Source organism: Grammomys surdaster, unplaced genomic scaffold (assembly GCF_004785775.1).
Source record: "Grammomys surdaster isolate TR1022 unplaced genomic scaffold, NIH_TR_1.0 229, whole genome shotgun sequence".
Taxonomy (NCBI): domain Eukaryota; kingdom Metazoa; phylum Chordata; class Mammalia; order Rodentia; family Muridae; genus Grammomys; species Grammomys surdaster.
Window position 1 is genome coordinate 3,298,692 of NW_021604674.1, and position 17,847 is coordinate 3,316,538.

The window sequence follows — 17,847 nt, forward strand, 5'->3', positions numbered from 1 at the left end:
GGACTTACTATGAAGCAGATCTTTCTCCAACTCTCCCACAGAGAGAGTTAGTCCCTCCGATCCCTTCCATCCCATGCTAAGTTCACACTGACTCTTACCTCGACAACCAGAAGGTCATCATTTGAAATGGGCTCAAGCTTCTTTTCTGGTGGTTTCTTTTCAAGGAATGTGTTCAGTTCAACCAAGATCCTGCCTCTATAGGCCACTCCTTCTCCCTGAAAGGCAAGAACACAAGTTATTCCCATAGACAGGGACCACAGCTGAAGAACCTCTGTGTGTCGAATCAGGGTAACACTACTTTAACAAACAAACAAATCTTAAATATATAAAGGAAGAGTGATTTACTTTCAGACAGATCCAAAATGATGCTGAGATGCTAGGGTAGAAAAGGGTCTTCGCTTGACTAAGGCTGGAGGTTTTGAAGCCATACTCTGGGTCTGGAAGGAGTTTCTGAAGCAAGGTAGTGAAGGAGAACAGGCGCCAAGTCTCCATCTCAGTTCAACGGAACAATCCTGCATTTTTTTTCTATTTATTAACTTGGACCCCTTTTTCCTCTTCTCATAATAAAGAAACTGTCATATGGCAACCACACAAGTCTCAGAATGGCCAAGAAGCAAAAGATCAAGATGTTCTGGGTGTTCCAAAATATGGAAGTCAAGAGTAGACCCTCCTCCCACCCTACTCAGCAGTGGGTGCCCATAGAATCTTCTGGAGAGAAATAGAAGGCTCCCAAGTCTGTCTTAACTGTTCCCTGTCCACAGCTTTCTTTCTATTATAACAAAGACATTTCACTTCTACTGTAGTCAAAAGAGACTTTCCCATCTGTGAGATGACGCTCAAGCCCAGCTCAGGGTCTCCACAGTCATGTCACTGCAGATCCTGGAACGTGCATTAGAGAAGGAGGCCAGCATTGGCCATCCATCTGCTTTGCTGATGTTTTCTATTAATGTAAAGTTTAAGAGGGGACAGTTGTGGGATGCCACTCACCCTATTGTATTACTCAGTCACCAGGATCCTTCTCTTTTTTTAGACAGGATCTTGATGTGTAGTTCTAGCTGACAGAGAACTCACTGTATAGTCCAGGCTGGTTTCATGCTCACAGAGATCTACCTGCCTCTGCCTCCTGAAGGCTGGAGTTAAAGGTGTGTACTATACCTGGCCTTCCAGGATCCTATTTTTATTCTTTAACTCTGAGACTTAAGACATATAAGACTTCTCTCCTTTAACACCTTATCAGCTGGATGTTGGGTCTGTGTTAGAGGTGGAGAATGTGTCTCTTACATAAGGTAATTACTACTTTTATAAGAAGGAATCTCATTAGCCAGTGTCCATTAATCACAGCCCCAGTTGATAAACCAACCTTTCCTGTATTCAGCTCATCATAGGGATCTGGAAATCCTGTGTACTCTCTGGGGCTTCCGTAAAGGTTCAAGTAACAAGGTCCAAATGTTGGGACAAAACCCACCTCTGTCTCTCCTGTATTTGCTGAGACATAAACAGCATTATTAGATTTCAGGTCTTTAACATCCAGACTACGGAAATAAATATTAGTTATTAGTCAGTTAGGTGAAATGAAGTTTTTCCTCTAGTTGGTGAATTAGTTACATTAGTGAAAATTATGAATACTGTGGGACCTGCCATATTTCCATTTTACTATTGCTTTAAGATATCAAACAAAAAAATTGGGATAATTCAGACAAACTTATCCTTACAAAAAGAATTCTATTTAAATGAAAGAATGATAAGATTTTTTCAAGTTGTTCTTTACAGTTTTTGCAAGTTTATAACTGACATATTAAATATTTTGTCATATTTGGAGTAAAAGACGATGTTGATTTAAGAAGTCATTTAAATGATGTACCAGATTTACTTAATATCAGTTGTAAAGATGTTGTTTAACCTTAAGTGGTTCGGTAGGTGCTGTTAAAATACAGTAAACATTTACCTGTATCAATGAGTTCCTTACAGTTGTAAGACCGTATTGCTATTCTGAAATGTTAAACAGATTACCATTCATTGCTTTCTGATCATCTGATAAACTCTGGCTCTGCTACTGGGACTCAGCAAGATTACAAAGGGTACTGAGGGCAATGCAAAGAAACAGCCAATCAAGAGGAAAGCATTCGTGACCCTAGGGGATATTAGAGTTTTCTTCATCAAGCTGAATAGCTCCCAAAAGAAAAGAAGGATGGATTTTTCTCCAAAAAGCAGAGTTAGGAGCATTCTTGGGTGATACATGGAGGTCAAACTTTGGTTCACTAGTTTGATTTCATGTCTTTAACATTCAGTGGTATAGGGTAGGGTTTGGGGTAGGAATAAAGGGTTGAATCAGAATCTCAGAGAGAGAATGCTTATGTTAGAAGGTTGCTTGTTAGAAGGTTGCTTAGTGCCAGTGCTTCTCCAACTCAGAGCCCTCATCTAGAGGGACAGTAACATCTGCTCTGCGTTAGGAGAACTGTGACGGTCAGCATTGAGAAACTTGCAAAAAATGGCAAGAACTGCACAAACCAGAGTGCACGGTAGGATATCCGGTACTAGGGAGGTGTGAAAAGTGGAAAGTACTCATGTCTTCTAACCTAAAGACTCACATTGTAAGTGGGGCAGAGATACTGCACACAGTATTGGTATTATAGATTTAGTAGTGTTCTGTGTCTCTACCCATTGAATATATGCAATAACAGAGAGTATTATAGCTCACAAACAATTACTTGCAGTAAAGCTGCACAGGATGATATGCATCTAGATGAAGATATGCAACAGGGCATAAGGCCGGGCTATCGAGTGTGTTTTAAACGTATCATGCATGACCAAGACACATCACTCATGAAACACTCTAACTCTCGCCAAACAGTATTTGAGACAGTGAAACATCAAGGAGAAGATTTTAAGGCAATCAATTAATATATTCTTAGTAAGACGTCAGAGGATAGGAAGCTATAGAAGACAGCAAAATTACAAAGCGTAAACCTGTATATGACGCAGCCCCAGTTCCCGAGGATGAGAAATCTATGTAGTAAAAATATGATTGGTTAAAATTAAACAAGAGAAACGTGAAGAGTTTAAAACACACACTGCAAAGTTAATCGTGTTCTGTGCTGGATAAGCAGATGAGCAACAGCAAGGAATCCCCAGTTCATACCCAAATCCCACGGAGCCTTTTAAATTCGGACTAGTCTTACCATTCAACTGGCTCAAAGCCAAGTGAATAACCCAAACTTGCCTGCTTCAAAGAGCCCAGCATTTGAGGAAAGCTGGCTTCCCACAGCCGGAAAGCATCAGGTGAAGTTACTGACACAGCATGCTTTTTATTAATCATTTACATGTCCCTAGCTGGGACCATGGCCAGAAAATGCAAGTTAATTTGGTTTGAGGCAATATAAGCAAACACCTGTAGTTAAGCCTGGTTTATGTGATGCAGAGCATGGTTGTTTCTTTGTGTGCATGTGTTGGTGGCAGGGGTTGGGAGGTTGAGGGGGTAGGGGTCTGTTCCTTGTTGCTTTGGGACCCTAAACGATGCTGCCCGCAGGATCTGTAATGGCAGAAATTCTCAAGAGAAGGGCGCTGAAACTGCCTGTAACCATTTCTGGGATTAGCTCTGAAGTCATAACTGAGTTAGACGACGTTTAGCCGTATTTCTTGAACCACTGCCATTAGATATTGTTTAATGACTCTCCACTTTATAAGTGGGTTGGATTGCTTTTATGATTCTCTATACAGATGTGGCACTTTCTAACCTCTACTGGTTGTCTTTAACCTATAGTGGGTACATCCATATTGCCCACTCAGCAAAACGAAGCCCTGAGCACACCCACCCTTCCTCTGTCCACTCTAAATCTCTATTTTCTGTGCATGTGTTTTACATTTCAGAAGGGTGGTGACATTTGTATTCTGTTCAGAGCTGGGGCTGCGGGTTTTAAAGAAAAACACAAAACAAATTATTCGTATGATATAGTAACCATTTTAATCTTTGCTTTCTGCAGAAAAGGGGGCTATGATTCTATCTCCTTTGCTGAAGCTCCCCGGTCTTATACTCCCCTCAGCAGAGAATGTGTAGGTCGAGTCTCTTCCTAACTTTCAACTATTTGCTTAAAATAATGCCACATGTGACTTTATATTTGAACCATGCAATTCTGTCTCTTTGTTTTCCCTGAGATTTGTAGTTGTCTTTCTTATTAACACCTTAAGATATGAAACTAGTGTCTTCTTTATCCTATCTCTAGGGTCTTCCAGGTTCTTGACATTGGTTGGAACTGATAGTATTTTTTTCTTATTTTACATGTATTAGCATTTTTGCCTGCATGTGTGTATATGTGTCTGTCACATATATACAGTGCCTGAAGAAGTCTGAAAAAGGCATCAGAGCCCTCCTGGAACTGGAGTTATGGATGATTGTAAGCCATGTTGAGGTCTCTGTGCAATACAATCAATAGCAGTAAGTGTTCTTGATCACTGAGCCATCTCTCCACCCACATACTGATGCTCTTCAAACACTGATGCTCTTAAAACATGTAACAACAATAAAAGGGAAAGCCCCAGTTCCTCCAGACAAAGTTTTATTCTAAATTACTTCACTTCACCCAATATGTTTAATATACTGGCCCTTGCAAAACTCAAGCTGCAGGTATTAATTGCTTGTGTTCTTTTTTTATTATTTTAACTGCTTTCCTTTTTTTTTTTTTTACTTCAGTCCTTAGATATGTACCAATCCATAACAATAGGTCAACAGGTACAAGCATCAGACAGGTCCCAAATGTGTGATTCTCCTGCCCTAGTCTCCTCTGCAGCTGGGGTCACAGTCCTGTGCCATCAGACCCAGATACATCTGCCTTTTAAGGCATCAAGTCTGTTTCTAAGTGACTGCTACAGCTCATGCGTTCTGTGTAAGTACTACTCACTAACCATTGCACTGCCGGAGCATTGCAATTGACATGGTTCTTTTCTGGAATCTTTGAATCCTGTTTAGTTCTGATCCTCAGGTTGCTCGGTCACTTACCTTCTACTTCTCCCCCAGAGGCAGCAATCTTAGAGAGGTACAGGTACGTTGTCCCAACTACATCATTTTTGGTAAGCCGGTCCCTGTATAAAACAAGAGGTTACATCTTCTGCCTATGAAGTTATAGCTTTAATTCAATAATATTAGCTGAAGAGTTAGAAGACTCTAGACCTCAAAAACTGTTGAGTCCAATGGCCCCAGACTTTGCTGTAATTAAGGATTATGTGGAAACTTCCCACTCTCAATTGGCCAATCTCAATTCAGGAAAGCTTAGCTAGAGGCCAGGGGTGTACACACAAGGACTACACCTACAAGTCTAATGTCGATGACTCTTTAGCCACTCTAGAAACCCTGATTCCGTCAGACCTTGCGTTCTGATGTCATGAAATTGATATCAGCAGAAAAGTAGAAGGAGTTTCAAATGGCTACTTAATATCATTGTTGCAAAAGGAACGAACTAGGTATAAGATGTTACGTTATGAATTTATTAGTGGGCTGTAATTATATTGTGTAAGATAGATATATCTTACCACATCTATGGTAATTTTTATGGTGCTTAAACTGGCTTAACGAGTATGATGTGCTGTATCTAAGGATCTATCAAAGAGAGGGAAAGTCTCTCTTAATTAACTTCAGATGTGTGGTGAGCACCTACTGTGTGACAGATATTTCTCAGAGCACGGCCACTTGACTAAAACTTAAATCTTACCTACATTGTGGGAATTTTTTTTGCCAATATTCATGACAAGTACAAATATGAGTGTGTACCTTTCTGTGGGCATCCTAGAAAGGCCTCAGGTTGGGACTGCATTAAGAACATTGATCTGTTTCATTCCTTTTATTCATTAACCATTTAGTGGCATGCCCTCTCTGAAGCCTAAGGCTCAGTGGTTGGGATAAAGATCATAGCATAATATCTTATAAGAAGTAACCAATCCAAGTAATTTGTTAGATAAATATTATATATAGCTATTAAATCATAAACACAGGTTTAAATGTTTTCTTCCTCTTCAGATAGGTTTAGAATCCTTAGCCTTCCCTTCGTTTTTTAAATACCCTTCAGTATATGCAGTCTCAGATCTGGGCCCAAGGATTCCCCTGAGGAAGCTGGGGCTCTCTGTGCATCCTTATTTATGCACATGCTTTGAAGGGGGGCAGCAAAGGGTAGGAATGCCCACATTCATAAAGACCACAGGTGACGCTGTAATGGCTCAACCAGCAGTCACCCAGCTCTAGAGTCAGAGTGGATACCAAAGCCATTGAGTCAGGGCTAAATCCATACTCCCAAGGGTCCCTCAGGCCCTGGAGTCTCTTGCAGTATATGACCTGGGGATCCCCAATGCCTTAAAACTTCTACACTAAAGAAGGGGACATTTTGTCCTCAGATCTTAGCTGCAGCTCTCAGTTACGATGTGGTCACAAAACAAGAATCTCTCTTCCACCTAGCATGTCGTCCTAACATGAAAGTCAGATGCATTTGACCAAAGGAGAAATGTGGGGTTACCATGCATTATGTGAGCTCATCAAGTGTTTGCGGACAAGCTACTTGGCCCCTCTAAGCCTCAATATCCTTACAGTAAAGTGAAGCTGAGAACAGTTCCTGTCCCACAGCGTTACCATGGAGATGAGGATGACACGTGTTCATCCTCTTCCTCAGAGGGCTGAGGGCTGTCAGTTGAACACTCCATCCAACAAGGACACTCTATGAATGGTCTTACGGTGGCCAGTTGGTTCTGAGAGAACTGTCTAGTAAGAATTCTTCAATAAATCCCCCTCTTCCTCCTTCCTCCCCCTACTTTCCCCTCTGTTCTTGAGCCTTGGTCTTACTATGGAGCCCAGGATAGCCTAGAACTCACAATTTCCCTTCAGCCTTGTAAGTGCTAGGACCACAGGTGTGTGCTACCATGCCTAACTTAATGAATTTTTCTCTTCAGGTAAGCAACTTCCTTAATTTTCCTTTTTAACAATAACAAAGAGTTGTTTTTAGACATGTTAATGATTCTTCCTAAAAATTGGTTTACCCTATTTTTGATGTATTTTGGCCAGCCTAATGGAAATAAGATTCCTAATTTCTCATCTTTGGGCATTTTCATGTGACTACCTCCTTCATTTTGTTTATGAACAACTGAACCATTATTTCTAAAACTTTTCTGAAAATCAGCCTACTCTATTATTATTGTTATTGCCTTATTGTTTTTATTTTTAAAGAACACTCTGCCACCCACTTCCAGGTTTAGTCTTCTTGTAGAAGAATCACAAACACACCAAAAGGTGCTAGTTAGCTCATCAAAGCGATACACTTGGTACCCAGATGTTTCACTTGTTAATGCTGAATCCAACACACTTGCAACTCACCAGTCATAAACTGTTAGTTTTATCTTTTCACACATGGAAGGAAACTGTTAAAGAGAAACAGAAAATGGCAATTATCTCTCCATTAATTCTCTAGCTAGTGGAGTCAATATTCTCAGGGTTTTTTTGTATTACTTTTTTAAATTCCTTTTTTGTTAATTAATTATTTTATTTATTTACATCCCAAATGTTGCTCCCCCTCCAAGAGTTCTTCCCCCATACCACCCCCATATTCTTAGTTTTTATGAAAGAAAAGGAAGTCAAACCTTGATCTGAAGATTGACAACTTGATTCCATTCGGGGTTTGCATTTCTCTCAATTATATTTGTACACACCTGCAAAGATCACCAAAGAAAACCAGTAAGTAGGTAATCACGGTTCTAACTGCTAACAGATGTGTGTGTGTGTGTGTGTGTGTGTGCGCGCACACGTGCATGCGTTCGTGCACACACATGTATAATTATGACTTTGTGGTCTATTTTTTAGTTATATACTTAGTAACCTGTAAGCCCTTCCTCCATTCATTCTTCAGTCCCTTTCTTTCTTCCTTCCTCCTTTTCCTTCTCCTCCCCTTTCCTTACCCTCTTCCTTCCCTTTCTTCTCTGCCCCTTTCTCTTTCCTCTCTCCTCTTCCTTCCTGTCTATTTCTCTCTGTCTTCCATTCTCCTGACCCCTTTGTCTCAGTGACAGAGACTGAACCACGGGTTTGTACACACCTCAAACCTGAACTTTATTTTTCCTGTCAATAGGTTAAATATGACATGAGTTTGAGTTTAACCTTGGTCTTTGCTTCTCTTGTCTCCTAAAGGTTGTTTTTATCTGTCTCCACTTGCTGAACATCAAACAGGTGAACGTAACAGGAACTGAGGTTACTGAACAGTTATTATATACTGTTTGATAAGCATCTCATGATTATTAATTGACCAGCTGCTGGATTCCTCCTGTCTTGGCATTTCCCGTCCCTCAGTTGCTGAGGCTTACAGCCAGTCAGCACAACACCCTCCCCAACCCCTGATCCCATCCAACCTGTCAGCAAATCCTGACCGTCATTTCTTCATGAAGCTCCTGACATATTTGCTCACAAGCATCTGCCCTTGGCTTCCATATGACTCTCCTAATCCCTTCCTGCCTTCAGACTCTGACATCACTCTGCTGTGAGCCCTCCAAGCCTATTCAGGATGAAGTTCAGAGCTCTCTCTGCTTCACAGAGCCCTCCTAGCCCACCCCTGCTGACCTCATGTCTCACTTTCCTCCTTGCTTGCTTTCCTCCAGCCACACAGGCTTTCCTTCCCTGAAAGGAGCTTCCTTCATGGCCTCTTCCTCTGCCCCTCTTCCTGCTTGGAGCCTTTGGGATTGCTACACATCCACGCCTCTGCTCACATGTTACTTCATCCAAGGTGTCCCAGTTGATAACTTCACATACACATACCCCCACATACACATAATCACAGTCACATTCACACGCACACACACACACACGTATGCACATGAATACTTATGCACACATATATCGCTTTCTGTCACTTTGCTTTCTGTGTAATTCTCAGCACCGACTAAAATTATTCGGTTCTCATTTGCTTATTTATTGATTATGCGATGATTTCAATGTGCTCCCCAAAGTTCGCAAATTGAAAACATAATATAGAAATTCCTCTGTGCATAGAATTTGGAAGTAGAGCCTTTGGGGAGGAAATTGAAAGCGATGAGGTCATGAGAATGGAGATTTCATGATGGCATTAGCAGAGAGATTTGACCTGTCACCCTCTCATGTCATGGGTCCTTTGGCCACGGTACAATGAAGTAGAAGGTCTTTACCAGATTCTGATCAGATATCTATGCTGTGTTTGTGGCCTCAAAACCATGAGCCAAATAGACTTCTGCTCTACAAACTACTCGGCCTCAGGTATTTTGTTCCAGCAACAGAAGACAGATTAAGACAGTCTCTTCCAGACTCTGCGGAACCATCGCTGTCCATGTATGTGCTCATTTCCACATCCCCCAGACACGAAGCAAATAAATTCTTAAACTAATTAACCAACTCAAAGACCCTATGAGATCGTTAGCACTTACATTCACAGTTTAGGAAACTGAAACTCAGAGGCAATCAAAGGCTGCAGTTGATTGTGGAATATAGTGAAGTCTACAGTTCAAATAAGACTTCATCTTATCCCAGGGACCGGGGCTCCCACTGCATCTACAACAACCCTTCTAGGAAACCATATTCGGTCACATGGGTGATGTGTATGGATTCCTGCATTAGTAACTAAATAGCTCAGACACAAAGAAGATGCTGACTCTTGGTTCCTGTAACTGTCCAGGGCATGTCATTCTACAGAATAAAAGCTCCATCTTGGACCATCTCTATGGTGGATGTGGTCTCTCCTACATCAAGAGCCTCTTTGGTTTTTCAGAGGTCTAAAATGAGCTTTTCTGTTCTAGTGTCTTTTCTCAGCACATTGTTAGCACATGGAAGGTGAGTGGCCCAGTGGGAGTCAGGAGTTGTGACTTATAAGCTCTGACTGTCACAGTCTAGTGCAGCGGTTTTCAATCTGTGGGTCGAGACCCATTTGGGAATTGAACAACAGGGGTTTGCATATTAAACACCCACATTATAATTCATAACAGTCACCAAATTACAGTTATGAAGTAGCAACAAAATAATTTTATGGTTGGGGTGTCACCACAACATGAGGAACTGTATAAAAGGGTCACAGCATTAGGAAGGGTGAGAATCACAGGTCTCCTTTGAGGAATTACCTAGATCAAACTGGCACATGAGAATATCTGTGGAGGATTGTCTTGATTGTTAGTTGCTATAGGAGGGCCCAGACCACTGTGGGCAGCACCATTCCCTAAGCAGGTGATCCTGGGCTGTGTAAGAAAACTAGCTAAGCATGAACCTGGGAACCAGCCAGAGACTGTTCCTGTGTCCTTTCTGATTTGAGTTCTTGCTTAAATCCCTGTGTGACTGCTCCCAGTGATGGGTTGTAACCTGTGAACAGGAATAAACCTTTTTCTCTGATATGATGCCCTTGGTCAGATGTTTTTATCCTAGCAACAGAATGGAGGCTAGGAATTATTAATGGCTAGCTAAGGATTTTGCCCAAGATTAAGGGAATGGTTGAACCTGAGAATAACTAGACAGTCCAGTGTTGGTCTCACTAGACTAATCTTCAAAAGACAGATTTCTCATTTGAGTCCTGTATACTACTTACCCAAAATAAGGTTGTGGAGAAGCCTGGCATAGCCAGGTTCAGATAATCAGTGTCTCCGAAGAGTGGTTCACTGACCAAGAGCTATTTACCAAAGATAACTAGGAATTCACGGAAAAGAAAATCATAGCACTTTAAATCTCTGTTCTAAGAGATGCACACATTCACATCACATACAAACCTTTTTCCCAGCAAAGGAAACTTCTACAAAAGGGTCCACAAGATTTTTTTTATCTGCAGTGCCACCAAATATTTCCTTCACTGTTTGTGAAAAGGCGTCATCCACTGGAAAGGAATGGACCACACAGAAAACATTAAATCTACTCTCTTAAAACAACAAAAATTATCCAATACAATTTAAAATTTCCCCCAATGCATCAAAAGAGATTTAGGAAGAATTGTTTGCTGGGGTAGTAAGAACTAGCAGCAAATTTGTTCTTTGTACTTACTGTGTGTGTGCAAGTGTGTGTGTGTGTGTGTGTGTGTGTGTGTGTGTGTGTGTGTGAGAGAGAGAGAGAGAGAGAGAGAGAGAGAGAGAGAGAGAGAGAGAATGTTTCCCTGTGAAGTCTTAAACTAAGAGAGCCTTGAAAAATAAACTAATAAATTACTATGTTAAGAACAGATCATTCATGGAAGATGAAATAGTTTTCCCAACATCCATTTGATCACAGTAAGAGGCAATTGTCAAATTCAGGTCTTTGTCCAATTTGGAGAATGCGTATCGGGTTGAAATGATACAGGCTCAACTGACATTTTAGAGAAAGGCAAGAAAAGCCAATATACTTATAAGCAGCATAATTCTCACACATTAATGCATTACAAATGTAGTGTCTCTGTTTCAACAAACTCCAAAGTGGACAGAAATGAATTGAATGGGCCAGTGTAGGGAGAAGAATGTGAAGCTGAATTTAATCTATTGAAGACATTTCCAAGAGAATGATGGAATGGAAACATTCTAGAATCTTTGAAAAGACAGACAGGAAAAGAAGCAAATCCTGAAGCATGAGTGATGGTATGCTACTTGGGAAACTCGAGGAAGAGTTCTGTTTCCCAGAGCCCAGCAGAGGAGGCAGAAAGGATGCTGGGCTGGCAGCTTGGTCCTTAGAAATGGAATCTTTGTAACTCATTTGCTTAAAAGTGTCCAATCTCTCAGCAAACATGTCTCAGAATACAACAGGGACAAACAGTTGTTGAGACTATATTTTGCTCAACATTTCTTAAGATATTTTTACCTACTTATTTTGTATATGTATGTGCATATGTGTTTATACATGTTTTGTGTGTGAGGGCACATGCATGCTACAACATGTACTGAGAAGTCAGAGGACAATGTTAGGTGTCTATTTACAACTTTTATTTTGAGGCAGGGTGTCTCCTGTTGTTTGCCCCCATGTCATGTACTTCAGGTTAGTTGGCTTACCCAGCTTCAGGGGTAGCACCCTGTTTTGGCATCCCATCTAACTTTAGGGGTGCTAGGACTTCAGACACAAGCCACCACATTCAGCTTTTATATGGGTTCTGGGGATCTGAAATCAGACCAAGCTTGCAAAGTAGGCAAGCCTACTTTATCTACTGAGCCATCTTCCTGGATCTGCTCAGCTATATTTAATAGTCCAATCCTAAACATATTTTTGTTATAAAATTGTATCTGTAGGGCCAGAGAGATGGCTCAGTGGGTAAAGCACTGGCCACTAAGTCCTACAACCTGAGCTTGATCCCTGAGACCTGTTAGGTCCAAATGGGGACCCCAAAATGGCAGTGCTGGTGACAATGTCCTAAACAGAGGGACTTTGGCCAGGTAAACAGAAGGATGGTTGTTGGGTGAACAGAGGCCTAAAGATTGGCTTCTGCTTACCAGGAACCCTTAGTCCCTGTGGCTTGCCTTCATTTGTTTGTTTGTTTGTTTTGCTACTTTGTGTGGGTTCTCTGGCTCAGCTCAGCTTCTCCTGGGCCAACAGTCTCTTATTTTCACTCTGCTTCATCTCTTTTCTTCACTTCCTTAGTCCAACTCAATCTTCTCTCTTCTAGCACCAGCTGTCTTCTCTAACCCTACTCTCTCACCTGGACCCTACTCATCTGCCGACTCCAGTTCTATTCTTCCTATACAATCTCTCTTAGCATCCACTGACTTTTTACATCTTCCTCTGTTCCCAGAAGTCCAAGGGACAATGACTATGTTTGCCCCTATTGTATTATGAGACTAGTTGAGTAGACATTGGGGATCTTTTAAAGGGCCAGGCACACAAAATAAATCACACTACAGTCTACCCTCAAACAACACTTACCTATGGCAAGGGCATCTAGTTCTGGGCCAATCTGTACAGCTTATATCAGCTCAAAGACCCCTCCCTGCTGACTGCATATAAAATCTGTCTGCTTTTCTGTCATTTTTCTTTCCTCTCTGCCCCCTGAAAGACAGCTTTTGCAGTTTAGTCCCAATAAACCTTTCTTTCTACCTACAAAGTAGTCCAATTCAGTGGTTTCACTGTGCCCTAGTTTGCAAGACCCACATGATGAGAGGAGAGAATGGACTCAGACAAGTTTTCCTTTGACTTTATATGTACTGTGGCACCTCTCTCTCTCTCTCTCTCTCTCTCTCTCTCTCTCTCTCTCTCTCTCTCTCTCTCTCTCTCACACACACACACACACACACACACACACTGCAATGTTTAAAAAAAAAGTTTAGAAGTGCTGACTGTTCACCTCTCTTTAGCAGTCTCTAGAAAAAAAAAACAGAATATGGAAGAAGGGACAGAGCAAAATGGATCAAAGACAGGAACATGGATGAGCAATGGCTACCCCAGCATCTGCTCAGAAACTTTCAGTGAGGCCAGAAGTAAGTCCATGAAGGCCTTTCAGAGGGGAACCTTATAGAAGGGGCAGCCATCAGTATTCAAGAGTATGAGTACAACATGTACCATTTCAAAGACTACTGGAATTACCCCCCCACCCTCCATGACTAAGGCAGTACATACTCTGGGGGATGTCCTCGGCTCGGTAGATCTTCAGCAAGAAGGTTACCCACCGAAGGGCAATGCCAGCTGGAAGTAACAAGTTGCTCTCCACGTCATCACTGTCATTGTCACGGTCTCGTTTCTCAGGCTGTAAGAGGCACGTGGTCAAAGTCACACATATAAAGAAGAAGCAGTTCTAAAATAAGCCAAGCTACGGATGTACGGAACTGCCTACATTATGAACTCTAATGTTTGGTGCTTAAAGGTTCAGTCATTGATTTTCTTTTAGCCTCCAAACCTCTACAGTATCAATGTCTCAGTGTTTCTGTATCCTTCTGTAGTTTCATGAGCAACAGCACTGAGGATGTGTGTGTATTTCTGTGTTCTGATTTCTCTCTGGCCCAATCCTGTTTCTAGTTTGCTGTGTGATTTCTTGAACTATCTTGAAAGAAAGTGATGAGGTAATGAATCTTTGCATGGAAGACGAACTCAAGCCTTTCTAATGAAACAGTGAAGTCATTAAAAACACACATATTTCTTGAATTAAATACTTACTCTGGGTGCTGTGAGGCACACTTGTAACCCCAGCACATAGCAGGTAGGAGCAGAAAGAGCAGAAGCTCAGAGCCAACCTTAACTACAGAACTAGATCTGAGGCCAGCTTGAGCTATATGAGACCCTGACTCAACACCCCTGGCCCCCTAAAAGAAAGACTCACAAATACTAGGAAGCACCAAGAAATCCAAGCTGCAATGATAATCTGTGATCAGGAAAGGATAGTTTGGAGTTGGAGGAACCCGGAATAGGAGTGGCAGTTTGGAATCTGAGCTCCATTTTACATTCCACTCCTTAATTATGTTTCTAAGAACAGAAGGTAGAGGATGAGGCACTCACAGGGGGTTCGTCTCCGGTTCCCAGGACAAACATGCTGACTTTCATGTAACCTTTTGCACCTGAGCTGGTGTCTTCTGGGTCATTGAGAAGGAGCCATTTCCTCATGACAGCATGGCCTAACATAAAGGAGCAAAGGACAGGGCCACTCTAACGATGTGCTGGCAGGATTGTGATTTCATCCAGTTCCCCAGGCAAGCCCACAGATGAACAACTCCTGCTCTGCACACACCTGAGTCCCACCCTCCTATCCTGGTGTGACTCAAGAGAGACTCTCCGAGCTCTATAACGGTGTCACAATTTGATCTTAATAGAATCATGAGGTCGTCACAAAACAAAGACGTCACCTATTTGTGCATGTTAAGATTAAAACCATTAGACATCCATATTCGTGATCAACTATCAGTCTCATTAAGCATACTCCACATTACAGACACAGTGTTTTCCGGTTCCTGTGGTAGACTTGGGGGGCATGCTCTATGGAAGAGCTCTTTCCTAGCATTTCTAAGGATCTTAGCTTGATCCCCACCACTGAAAAGTAATCTCTTCAAGAAATGTCTTCTGAGATTTTCTTAAGCTCTAGGATTTTCTTCAGAATCAGAAGGAGCTGAGACTTCAAGTTGATGGGGAGGACATTACTTACCAGGTTCATCATAAACAAATCCAACATCAATCTGGGGAAAATTTAAAAACAAGTTAAATTAGATTGCAAAATCAGTCTTGTCACTTTAAAAACAAACAAACAAACAAACACATTATATTTAGGTTCGATGCCCTTGCTTTTAAACTTCCAAGATCTAAATTCCCACCTCACCCACTTTGTATCAGCATCTTGCCTGATGTATGACATTTAGAAGATCCTTAGTGGGTCATTACTGAATGAATGAGCTAGACTTAGGGTTAGAAGAAACCATGAAAGCAAGGTGACTAGCATGTCCCAGTTTGCCTAAGACTTTCTTAGTTTCTGCATGGAAAGTACCAGAGAAACTGGGACTGTTAATCACCCTACAGGAAATCACCTGACCTGGTCCGGTCCAACCTTCCTTCTTTCCAGTCAGTCCTAATGTGAACACTAATCTAATCAGTGATTGGATGGTTCCATGATGTCTTTACATGTTTTTATGATGATTCCATTCTGCAGATGAAGCAACTGAGGATCAAGCAGTTAAGAGAATTCACCCCAGTAACAGGCAGGGTATGACCAGCCGTCTGCCTGTCACAGATCATCTTAGAAGCATGTTAGTGACTGGATCATCTTCCTTCAGAAGGTAGATCATCCTCAGAGAACTGCTGAGGTGCCCATCAAGAATCCGGACTGTGAGAACCACTTGAAAACATGTAGCTTCTCTTGTCCAGTTTCACTTTGTGTTCTCATTTTAGACTTACAATTGGCTTTTTAGACAGACCTCTGGGGCCATTGGTAAGCAGAGCTAGTTGTGGGGCTTTTCACCAGCACCAAGCACGTCCTTCGTAGCAATGTCTTTGCTTCCATACACAGACAGAAGCCAGCAATGGTCTTCATTGGCATACCAAGGCACAGTACTTTCGAATGCTCTTGGTATTATACCTTTAAGGTAGACAAGATCCACGAAGCCTTCAGCAAAAATCATGGTGTCTGCCCTTTACCTAGAACCCTAAAGATGTCACCACCATGTGTGCTCCAAGGCCTGGCCATAAAGCAGATTCCCTATTAGGAGAGTTTTCATCTTTGTATGATAGAAAGAAATATACTGTTGTCACTCACCTTAAATTCCCCCATCAGACAATCTGCCCTCAAAGAGTGGGAATTATAAACCTGGAAGAAAGGAGAAGAGTGAGCTGACGGCCTTTGTCCAGCGGTCAGTGAGCAGCGTCCTCCTGCCCTTGCCCCTTACCCGGATGCTGATGATCTCATCCATGAGCTCAGAGGGTGTGATGTGCACATTGTAGAAAAATAACTGTCAAAACAACACAGAACACATTGAACATTAGCCAGTGGCTCAGGTCCAGAGGCGCTGATGCTGAAGGCTTGCCTAGAAAATGGCTAAACACTTTCAGAATTAGGTCTGGCCGTGTGAGCACTTACCTGTCCCTGCACGCTGGCAAAGGAAAGCGCGAGAAACAGCTCACACGAGGATCTGGATTACTCCACCTTGCCACTTTGACTAAAGTGTGTGCTGACGTCTGGGACGCCCAGTCAGCCCGCTAACAGTCTTGGTTCTATCATTTCTGTCTAACGCCTTTAAGGAAAATGTTGCCCGTTCAGTTGTGGTAATTCCTTCTCAGTCAAGCCTCATCACCCCTTTCCCAGCACATGAGAGGCTGAGGTACGAGGACTGCCATGACTGGAACATGACTGGAAGCCAGCCTGAGTTACACATTGAGTTCTAGGTTAGCCTGGGCTACAATGAGGAACTTAACTAAAAAAAAAAAAAAATAGTATTTACTCAAATAAAACCACTTTCTTCAACTTCTTATATAGAAATATTTTAAATAGATGGAAATATTTTAAATAGACAGAGATATTTTAAATTAAAAAAGAATAGCACTTTTCATCTTTGTTACTACAGTAGGATATTTGTTTCATATTTCTGGGCTGATTTTGTCTTATCATTTTTTCTCTCTTTTTTTGGTTTTGTTTTTATTTTTGTTTATTGAGACAGAGTCTCACTATGAAGCTCTGGCTGTCCTGGAACTCACTCTGTAGACTAGCTGGGCCTCAAACTCACAGAGAACAACCTGCTTCTGCCTCCCAAGTATTAGGCTTAATCACCACCACCTTGATGTCTTGTTTTCCTTTTAAGGAAAATAGATTTATTACAGTTTTTCCAAACTGGAAAGAAAAATAAGTTTCTACTCTGACTATGGCCATTTTAAAATATGCAGAAAACGTAAAACAAAGCTAGTCTTTCTTGATGTTTTGCTTTCTTTCTTTCTTTCTTTCTTTCTTTTTTTCTTTCTTTCTTTCTTCCTTGGTTTTTAACAGAATCATTCAAAACAAAGTTTAGATATCATGGTAATTTATTCCTTCAAAGTGAATTTGTGCATGTTTCATATGAGCAAGGGTATCTTTTTGTATAATCACAATGCTGTTAGCATGTCTCCAAAACAAACACTGAAACAGTCAAGTTTAAGATTTTTCTATATATTTCAAAACAAAATGTTTTTTCAAAATCTAGGATCCACACATAGATCACAGCTGCATCTGGATATCCTTTCTTCTCAGTTTCAATTTTACCTAGAATAGTTCTATTTTTCTTGAATTTTCTATAGGGACTTGATTTTTACAAAATATTCCACAGCTAGTGCATAGAACCTACTGTCACATACCTGTAATCCCAGCACTTGAGATACTGAGGTAAAGTAGTCAAGATCTCAGGCTAGCTTGAGCTACAGAGTGAAACTGACCAGAAAAAAAATCTATCTATCTATCTATCTATCTATCTATCTATCTATCTATCTATCTA

At 41.4% G+C, this 17,847-nt stretch overlaps 1 protein-coding gene across 2 annotated transcripts in view; it reads right to left on the minus strand.

The window, feature by feature from the left end:
* Myof (myoferlin) overlaps positions 1 to 17,847 on the minus strand; it is a 146,438-nt gene that overhangs the window by 72,287 nt on the left and 56,304 nt on the right. The window contains exons 8-19 of one of the 2 annotated variants that reach the window (XM_028773469.1): positions 16,276 to 16,338; positions 16,146 to 16,196; positions 15,045 to 15,075; positions 14,405 to 14,520; positions 13,532 to 13,658; positions 10,738 to 10,841; positions 7,612 to 7,680; positions 7,349 to 7,392; positions 4,994 to 5,076; positions 2,968 to 3,006; positions 1,361 to 1,485; positions 99 to 215 (exon numbers count right to left, since the gene is read on the minus strand). In XM_028773469.1, coding sequence (XP_028629302.1) covers positions 99 to 215; positions 1,361 to 1,485; positions 2,968 to 3,006; positions 4,994 to 5,076; positions 7,349 to 7,392; positions 7,612 to 7,680; positions 10,738 to 10,841; positions 13,532 to 13,658; positions 14,405 to 14,520; positions 15,045 to 15,075; positions 16,146 to 16,196; positions 16,276 to 16,338 — 969 coding nt within the window. The remainder of the gene's footprint in view (positions 1 to 98; positions 216 to 1,360; positions 1,486 to 2,967; positions 3,007 to 4,993; positions 5,077 to 7,348; positions 7,393 to 7,611; positions 7,681 to 10,737; positions 10,842 to 13,531; positions 13,659 to 14,404; positions 14,521 to 15,044; positions 15,076 to 16,145; positions 16,197 to 16,275; positions 16,339 to 17,847) is intronic. The other variant, XM_028773470.1, reaches the window with a different exon arrangement.